Source organism: Garra rufa, chromosome 1 (genome assembly GCF_049309525.1).
Source record: "Garra rufa chromosome 1, GarRuf1.0, whole genome shotgun sequence".
Taxonomy (NCBI): domain Eukaryota; kingdom Metazoa; phylum Chordata; class Actinopteri; order Cypriniformes; family Cyprinidae; genus Garra; species Garra rufa.
In genome coordinates, this window is record NC_133361.1 from 104,705,315 (window position 1) to 104,715,718 (window position 10,404).

General features: G+C 36.5%; 1 protein-coding gene across 1 annotated transcript in view; it reads left to right on the forward strand.

The window, feature by feature from the left end:
• LOC141323267 (uncharacterized) overlaps positions 1-6,978 on the forward strand; it is a 42,052-nt gene extending 35,074 nt beyond the window's left edge. The window contains exons 4-5 of the mRNA XM_073833468.1: positions 5,962-6,207; positions 6,355-6,978. Of these exons, the coding sequence (XP_073689569.1) occupies positions 5,962-6,207; positions 6,355-6,978 (870 nt within the window). The remainder of the gene's footprint in view (positions 1-5,961; positions 6,208-6,354) is intronic.
• The last annotated feature ends 3,426 nt before the right edge of the window (positions 6,979-10,404 follow it).

A 10,404-nucleotide genomic window follows, 5' to 3' on the forward strand; every position in this document is an offset into this window, starting at 1 on the left:
GACTGGGCCATTCAAGCAACTTGATTTTCTTTCTTTGAAACCACTTTATTGTTTCCTTGGCCTTGTGTTTGGGATCATTGTCTTGCTGAAATGTCCATCCTCTTTTCATTTTCAGCTTTCTGGTAGATGGCAGCTGATTTTTATCCAGAATGTCCAAGTACATTTCTCCATTCATCCTGCCTTCAATAATATGAAGCCCAAACCATGATGCTTCCACCCCCCAAACCTAACTGTTGGTATGGTGTTCTTGGGGTGGTGGGCAGTGCCATTTCCTCTCCAAACATGGTGAGTAGAATGGCTGCCAAAAAGTTAAATTTTGCTTTCATCCGACCATACTATAGTCTCCCAATAATCCACAGGCTTCTCCAAATGCTATTTCGCAGACTTTAACCGAGACTCCACATGCTTTTTGTTCAGCAATGGAGTCTTGCGTGGTGAGCGTGCATGGATGCCATGGCGGTTTAGTGCATTGCTTATATTTCCTTTGAAACAACAGTACCTGCTGATGCAAGGTCTTCCTAAAGTTCTGCCTGAGTGGTTCTTGTCTCTTGGAGAACACTCCTGATTATTCTTTGAACTCCTCGGACAGGGATCTTACGTGGAGCTCCTGATAGTGGCCGGTTTATGGTGAACTGATGCTCTTTCCATTTCTGGATAATGGCCCCCACAGTGCTCACAGGAACATTCAGCATTCTGATAATGCACCTATAACCATTCCCATCAAAATGCTTGTCAATGATTACGATGATCTTGAGAGAGTTCTTTGCTTTTATCCTTCATGAAGTCTTTCCTGTGTGCCTTCTGGGTAATGAGAAGCCTTTATATTTAGGACTAAAGCAGCTGATATCAATTAGTACTGATAGAGGGCAGGGTTTCTCTCTCAGTACTGACAGATTTCAAGTGATCTCCTGGGCCCGGTTTTTCAAAAGTAATCCACCAGAATTTTGGATAACGGATTGGATCAAATCTTGAAAATGGGTTTTTCAAAAGAAAAAACGGATTACACGTAATCCAATCTTGGTTTTGATCCGGATCAAACCTTTAGTTTGGGTTTTTCTGAACTTTTTTGTAGGATTTGGATCACTTTGATCCAAAAAATCTGGATTAAACTGATCCCATCAGAAGGGTGGATTCAGCGTGGGTTTCATGCCCAAAATGTAAAGAAAAATTAAAAAGGTTTCAAGTAATACTATATTTGGATTATGCAGTATCTTACAAGATATCCTATTTATTCATAAGGTTTTAATTTTATTTGTTCATCTGTCAGGCTACAGTGATTAGGTAGGCTTTAACGTATTCAGCATTTCAGTATAGGCATACAGAAAAGTAGAAAGAGTTTGGCCTCATAAAATAATGCCCCAAACAGCTGTCAAAATTGACCAAAAACACTAATGTCACAAATATATATATATTCATAATCACAATCGAAAATATTTTTGTTTTTACAATATTTATTAGTGATGCATGCAATGATTACAGAATAACCAAAAAAAAATGCAAAGAATGGCAGTCACTGATTTTTGAAATCCAAAACAAATCCAGATCAGAAATAGTGTCTAACTATTGCATCCCTTGTTGCACGTCCTGTTTGCTCGTTCTGGCAGAATGCAGGAGGTTGGTTAGGGTCTCCAAGGGGCTCAGGAGCATCATTGTCAGCACAGAGAGGGACATTGCGCTTAGTAGCGATGTTGTGCAATGTAAGTCTTTTTTTTTTTAATTCAATACAAATATGTTTGAAACTTGTTATAAATATCCTCAATGTACAGTGTGTGTTGTAGGTCTCAGATGAGCGGACTGCTGGAAGAGGATGGGGTGGGGTTTTTCTTTCTTTTATTTTTTTTAAATGTGTGTGTTTTCATTTCAAATAAAAATAAACTTATATTGACCCTACACTGGCTATTCTACTTGTTGCTCTTTACATATCTATAGTTCTACATTATGATTGGATCAATCTGATCTGGATAGGAACTTTTCAGGATCACCAAATCTGGATAACCAGTGCTCAAACAGGATAGGGAATCACAATGTAGAACTATAGATATGTAAAGAGCAACAAGTAGAATAGCCAGTGTAGGGTCAATATAAGTTTATTTTTATTTGAAATGAAAACACACATTTAAAAAAAAGAAAAGAAAGAAAAACCCCACCCCATCCTCTTCCAGCAGTCCGCTCATCTGAGACCTACAACACACACTGTACATTGAGGATATTTATAACAAGTTTCAAATATAGATGTATTGAATAAAAAAAACAAGACTTAATGGCAAATGCTCCACAATAATTTCAGACTTCCTCATCTGATGTGGAGAGACCGGCTTGTTTAAGCGTAGCCTTTAGGAGGCGGATCTCAAGTCTGGCTGTGGTTTGCTGCAGTTTGGTCAGAGTCAGTTGTTCCTCTGCCAGAACGAGCAAACAGGATGTGCAATAGTTAGACACTATTTCTAATTGGGATTTGTTTTGGATTTCAAAAATCAGTGATTGCCATTCTTTGCATTTTTTTGGTTATTCTGTAATCATTGCATGCAACACTAATAAATATTCTAAAAACAAAAATATTTTCGATTGTGATGAATATATACATCAATTAGTGACAGAATAAAATGTATAGTTTTTGGTCAATTTTGACAGCTGTTTGGGGCATTATTTTATGAGGCCAAACTCTTTCTACTTTTCTGTATGCCTATACTGAAATGCTGAATACGTTAAAGCCTACCTAATCACTGTAGCCTGATGGATGAACAAATAAAATTAACACCTTATGAATAAATATGATTATTTGATACATTTTTAAAGTTATTTTTTTTTTATCTTATTATTTTTTATTTTGGCAGTTTAGCTCCTCTCACACTGGAATTCATCATCAGTGAAGCTCCTCCCATTGCATTTCAGCTATAAATGCCCAGTTATAGATTCCCATCAGTTCGAAAGTGAAGACGAGCATCAAAGAATCAGGAAGAGCTGAAATCTGTAAAGACTGAGCCAGTGATCCAGAACACTGCAGAATGAAACGTACTGAAGATACTAAAGAACAAACAGGTTAGTGTTTTGTTCTTCGTTCATGATAAGTGATGCAAAATTCCGGGAATTTTCAAAGTTGGAAGACTTCCATTAGAATTAAAAGAATAAACTGGTTATGTTATGTTAGCCTATAACAGGAAAATTGAATGTAGTTACCCCTTCAGTCGAATCACTTCGACGTTACATTGAGATCCCAATGTAACGTCTCCGTTCCCTCCTTCGGGGAACGACGGTTACCTTCGTAACCTAGACGTTACCCCTTCAGTCGAATCACTTCGACGTTACATTGGGAACTTAGACGTTACATTGGGATCTCAATTATGATTTTAGGGGGCACGCTAACATTTGTTATGATTATTTTTCAGTCATTTTTCACTTTTTCATTAATGTTTTCTCTGGAAGCAAACTAATAAGCTAATAAAATAAGTTAAGCTCAAATGAATGTTCCATTAATGTCATTTATTTGACATCACATTGTTTATAGTCAAAATAACAAGGACAACAATAATAACATTTTTGCATCTTAAATGCATATGCATTAATGTAAAACTACCCACAAACAAGATATCCAAAAATCAACTTAAGCAGTCATCTAAACATGAGTCACATTTTCAGGTATTTTCTTTACACTAAGAAAAAAAGAATGAATTTAAAATATTTCACATGTGATATGTAAATGCAATGTAAACTAAATACTCATGTAAAAAAATGTTTTTCACATGGAATTTCAGGGTTACAAAAGTTGGATTCTGCGGTTGTTGTGGTACCTTGCAAACACATCAACGAATTCTTCAAGATTCAATTTATTTGCACGCTTGGATTCAACACTCAAAACACCCAAATTGCTCACTCTGTCACTTATGTCCTTAGGATTTTTTTCTCTTCATTTTAACTGCAAATGGGAAAATTATGAAAATGTGTAAATGAAAAGTGGTCTCTCAAATACAGGACAGAATAAACTGTATTGATTACTTGATTTGTGCTAGTTTGTCTTTGGGAATGACAGACCATTTATTTTAATTTTATCAAACATTTACCACAATAAATTTAAGTTACATTTTATCTCATTTCATTAACAAAATAAATTTCTTTAATTTAAGAAATTCATGTTACATGTTCTCTTGTATTCGTTGTATATCCACGAGTCACGACTGCTTTAACTTATATGCAAATTTAACATGCGCAACGCACCGGAAAATATAGGTCAGTATTTTAATATAATGTGTAATGATATGCATTTTCATTATATTTTACTAAATATTTTCAATACCTATATGATGTAAGGTTAGACGTAATCTCGTTGAGGGCACACAGACAGATTGTTGTGGTAATCTTGTCCTTTTGGCACACAAGCATCATTACTGTCACCTGCAGGACAAACTGTGTATTGCACCCGATGCTCGGTTGTGGTAAAAAAAAAAAAATCCATAAACGATTCCAGATTTAGGGGGGCCAGTGGAGTGGCCAAGTGTGCTGACTGCCCCCGCCTAGAAACGCCACTGGATGAGAGTCAATGGAGGAACAGACATTTTTGGTTATGAACATTCTTCAAATTATCCTTTGTGTTAAGGAGAGCAAATAAATTCATATTGGTTTAGAACAACATAATAGATGACAGAATTTGGGTAACTTTCCCCTAACTGGTTCTAAAGTCATAGTTTATGAAATCTACTTTTAAAATTGTAAATTATTTTTATTACCAAATTACCAATTAATTCCCTTTAATTGCTGTAATTTCTGTCTAACTTAAAATATTTCTAAAATTAAGTTCTTCTGGAAATTCCATGTTAGAAAGTGTTGAGCATTCAGATAAAGCTAAAATATATAGTTTACAATTTTTTTTTGTTATATTTTGTACACAAAATGGATAACTCCAGAAATGAAAATTCTGCCTTCATTTACTCAGCCTCAGGTTGTTCCAAATCTGTTCATACTGTTAAGATCTCCTCAGCCTCAGATAATTAATGTTTCACTTTTAAACATCACTTTTCCTTGATCTGGAAAACTGTGCATCATTACAATGATTGAAGACTATTTTCGATATTTGATCAACGTTTTGATAAAACTGTTGCAGTGACATATTTGTTATTTATATTAAGAGTGCAAAATAATAAATAAATCTGTATGTGTGGTAGAAAAATTATTCATATTCAGTCACGTCTGCAGAGGTTTATTTGTGTAACCATAGCTTCACTGAACAGCGTCAATAATGCGTATAGTCCAAAGATATGCATACATTGAGAAATATTGATATATTTAAAAGATTACTTCATATGTCTGTTATTACACTAGGACTTACTTTCATATTTTGCTCTTTAATGCTTTTTTTTCAGACCTGATGGAAGAGAGCGAGGAGAGTGACGAACTGAGTGAATTGGAGGAGGAGCATCATGTCAAACCAGAAAAAAAACTTTGAGTCACTCAAAGACTAAAAAGACATTTTTAAAGAAAAGAATAGCCAAGAAATCTGTGTGCACTGAGTGTGGAAAGAGTTTCACAAAAAAACATAGTCTTGAGCGTCACATGAGAGTTCACAATGGCGAAAAGCCGTTCACATGTGATCAGTGCGGGAAGAGTTTAACATTCAAACATAGTCTTAAGCGTCACATGAAAGTTCATACTAGAGTGAAACCGTTCATGTGGGATCAGTGTGGATTTGAATTCTCAGAGAAAGGAAACCTTATAAAACACATGACAATCCACACAGGAGAAAAGCCATTTACATGTGATCAGTGCGGGAAGAGTTTTGCAACCAAACATTATCTTGAGTTTCACAAGAGAGTTCATACTGGAGTGAAGCCGTTCATGTGGGATCAGTGTGAAAGGAGATTTTCAACCAAAAAAATTCTTCAGTGCCACATGAGAGTTCACACTGGCGAAAAGCCGTTCACATGTGATCAGTGCACAAAGAGTTTCTCACACAAACAAAGTCTTGAGGGTCACATGAGAGTTCACACTGGAGAGAAGCCATTCACGAGTACTCAATGTGGAAATCAATTTAAAGAAAAAGGATCCCTTAAAAAGCACATGAAAATCCACACTGGAGAGAAGCCGTTTTCATGTGATCAGTGCGGGAAGAGTTTCTCAGACAAACACTATCTTGAGATTCACATGAGAGTTCACACCGGAGAGAAGCCGTTCCCGTGTGATCACTGTGGTAAGAGTTTCAGACAATCATCAAACCTTACAGTACACAGGAGAGAAGCTGTACAAGTGTGATCTATGTGAAAAGAGATTCACACACAAAAATAGTCTTGAGTTTCACATGAGGATCCATGCCGGAGTGAGGTTGTTCATGTGCGATCAGTGTGAAAAGAGATTCCCAAACAAAGATAGTGTCACATCAGAGTTCACACTGGAGAGAAGCCATTCACTTGTGATCAATGTGGAAAGAGCTTCAAGCAAAGAGCACATCTTAAAGGACATATGAGTGTTCACACTGGAGAAAAGCCACACACGTGTGATCAGTGCGGGACAAGTTTCCCATACAAAAACGGTCTTACTGTTCACATGAGGATCCACACAGGAGAGAAGCCATTCAAGTGTGATCAGTGCGGCAAAACATTTCGTACGTCATCAGGTCTGAAAACTCACCTGGCAGTTCATACGAATGAGAAGCCACATTCCTGTTCTGTATGTGGAAAGACATTTTCACAGCTGAGCAGTTTACTTTTACATCAGAAAACTCTGCATACTGGTGTGAGAGAGCACTTGTGCTTTGAGTGTGGGAAGACTTTCACTACAGCGAAACATTTAAGACTACACCTGAGAGTTCACACTGGAGAGAAACCTTACAAGTGTTCATACTGTGACAAGACTTTCAGTCAGTTAGGAAATATGAAAACACACGAGAAGATGCACAGAAGAGAGAAGCGTCATACCAGGTGTGATCAGTGTGGGAAGAGTTTCTCTTCTAAAAGTCACCTGAAGCTACACATGAGGATCCATACAGTGGAGTAACCACATCTATTTGGACAAAGGTTCGTCCAGTTACCTTCTTTATTCACACATATTTCTTTGAATTTACTATAGCATAGTGGCCAATGAACTTGTGCCATGTATTAAAGAATTTTCCCTTTCACACAGAGCATTGATTCCAATAACAAATTTTACTAGGGTAACCAAGCCAGTCCCCCCGGGGGACCCCCACTTGGAAACACCTTTGGGCAATTTTTAAGTAGCAATTGGGCGGGTTTTGTTGTGAAAACCTTGCAACCCTGATCCTGACTTGCCATCTACTCATTGGATGCACTTTTAAAGCGTTTTGTTTTCGATCTGAATTACTTGATTAAAGTGAAGTAATAATTTAGAGCTTTCTATAGATATGACATGTATGTGAGGCAATAAACTGGGGTTCAACACCTGTTCAGCATCAAGACATCAGAAAGGGCATTCTGCTTGTTTTCTTTATTTTACAAAAACACATTTTGTTAAACTGCAAGTACACACAAACTAAGGTATACCCTTCACAGTTCCAGATAATATAAATTGCTCAGCATGAATAAGTACACCCCCTTTGAAAAGTAATTTCAATGAACAAAAAAATGTTTCCCAAAATGTTGACAAGACAAGGTTTTATATAACATTCGTTTAACTTATAACATGAAAGTAAGGTAATTAATATAACTTAGAGAACAAAATTTTAGTTTTACTCAAATTAGGGTGATGCAAACATGAGTATACCCCACTAAAATTCTCTGAATCAAAGCTATATTTTAGAGTACAAATGTCTAATTTAACAATAATTCATCTAAAGTTGAGTCTAATTATTCATTACACAAGTGTCCAGCAAACAGTTGACTATAGAAGGGTGTTACTTAAAGAAAACCCCTTCCCATTTAATGCTGTCAGAAATGGCACCACATGGAAGAGAAATATCACAAGACCTGAGAAAGAAAATCATTTCTTTACACCAGAAAGGGGAAGACTACAAGAAGATCAGCAAATCTTTACTTATCAGCCAGAATACTGTAGCAAAAGTTGTACTTTTTTTTTTTTAAAGATGAAACTGCAACCATCTCTTCCAGGTGGTCCACGGAAGTTAACACCTCAACAGGTGCATCTTCTGACAGGAAGGGTTGAATAAAAATTAGGGGTGGGCATAGATAATTTTTTTCAATCTAGATTAATCTCACTGTAATCTTGAAATTAATCTAGATTAAAATGGCTAATTTGAATTCTGCTGAAGGCATTCAGAATATGTGTGCTACTTAAATAATGACTAAAAGTAAGTCTTTGAGAACGGGTGCTGGATTTTACCTGTTTGGCACCATTTGCTTAAATTCGACTTTTTTGAGTTCTTGACATTTTAAGATTTTTTTTTTTGTTTTTTTTTTAGAAATAGACAATTACTTTTTCTACTTTGCCTTTTCCTTATAGCATGGTCTGATTTGTCTGTAAGCATATTATGGCATCTTTGTATAGACTCACCTAACACAATTTCTTTTTCAGTTCTACACTTTTAATAAATAAATAAAATCTGATCAAATCTAAAACTTCAGTTCAGTTGTTCAGTACAACAATGGTTTATTGATTTTAGCCAGAGCTGGGTAGATTACTGATTCCAAATTGTAGTCAGTAACGTAATCCATTACATTGCACATTTTATGTAATATAATCAGATTACTTTTGACCTAACTTGTTTATCATGTTTATTTAAACAGGATAGTCTTGAACAATAATGATGTAAACATACAAAGAGTGAGAAAATATATTCCTTTCATTGTAATTAATAACATAAAGTGCATTAAACATGATATTACATCAAGGTTTCCCAAAGTGGGGATTGCAAAGCATCTGTAGGGGTTTTGTGAGCTTAATAAAAGGCTAACAAGTAATTAATCTTTATATTTTTAATCATAAAAATGTAAAATAAAAAAAAATATTTTAAAATAATCAGCTCAGTGCCACCTTGTGGTCCTGAGATTTTTGGTTTTTGCGTATAATTTCCTAAGTTTGTCTAGAACTCATAAGAACATCTTTCTCGGTTAAAAGATATTTCCATATCAACCATTTTGGTCGTCAGCTATTCTGAATTTTGTTGTAAAAGACTATATTTTTCTGAATGCATTAGTGCATATTTCCAAAACTTAGTATGGGTCATTGGCACAATGGTTTGAAAGAACTTTGAAAGTTTTAACCTGTTAACCTTCATGAGGATGAAGATACACTGAACTGTTCTTTGTTTACATAAGTTTTAATAAAAGCTGTTGTAATTACCTCAACAAACTATCATTATCACTTTCCCTGAGTTTCCACATTCTCACAGTGCGATCTCTTATGTAAGCATAGGCATATGGAAAATAATGCAATCATCAACAATAAAAAGCATTTAAATGATGTTTCTTAAAGCAAAGTTCGGGAGGAGCACGTCAGATACTTAGCCTAATTAACACAGCTGGAACTCACTCAAGCCAATCTACATCATGCATAAATACAGCCGACTCACCTCTACCCATTTGACGGATTATCAGCATTCGATTTGCACCTTTTGCCATGACATCACAGATCTTTCCCAGGATTTACAGGCTTCATCGCGGTCTCTGCTTGACCAGCCACACACGCTCTCACCAAAGCCCTTAAAACGTAATCTCGCCCCCACCGGCGTCACTTCCAAACTTCTTCCCCGGCATCCTCTTGTCATCCGGCCGGGCCAACAATTCCTCCGATCGGAAAGTGGATCGTTTTTAATGCCCGAGGCAAACGCTGATCAATTCCGACGCACCGTCCTCGCGGAGGATAAACAAAGTGAATCCGTACGATCTTAGTTATTCGTTTCCCTTCAATCAGCAAACCTCACTCTTAAATCCACTCCAGCAGGGCAGCCAATATTTCCAGCAAACTCGCAAAGCCCCGTACTCCCCTTGTTCGATACCACCATCGCCCCGCATTAGACCCGGCTCGTGCACTGGGCCTCACCGGCAGGCCTTCAACGAGCCTGGGCCGTGCCCCAGATCTCATCGCACCAGAGCCACTCACTGCCCGCTTTGGCTCAACCATTTAACGTGGCTCTCCCGGCCACAGCATCGAATGCAGCTCTCGTAGCAGACACTATAGCCTGAAGACGTCTCCGCTAGAGACACAGGTCATGTTGCAAATAAATTTTAGAAACAGTTGCAAAGGTAGGTCATTTTTTGCTAAAGGCTTTTAAACGATGTTGTGACATAAAATGATGTCAATGTAATTTTTGTACCTAGGATTGAAGAAACTCCGTAAAACACAACAAATTACTCAGTTTCTGAATTAATATTATTTTTATTTTTTATTTTAAATTACACATTTCACTCATAATCTGACAAAAGATCGATTTTCGAGAAATAAGTGTTTGCCTAAATGACTATAAATAAATAAATATTAAAATAAAAATAAATAAATAAACAGAGCAAG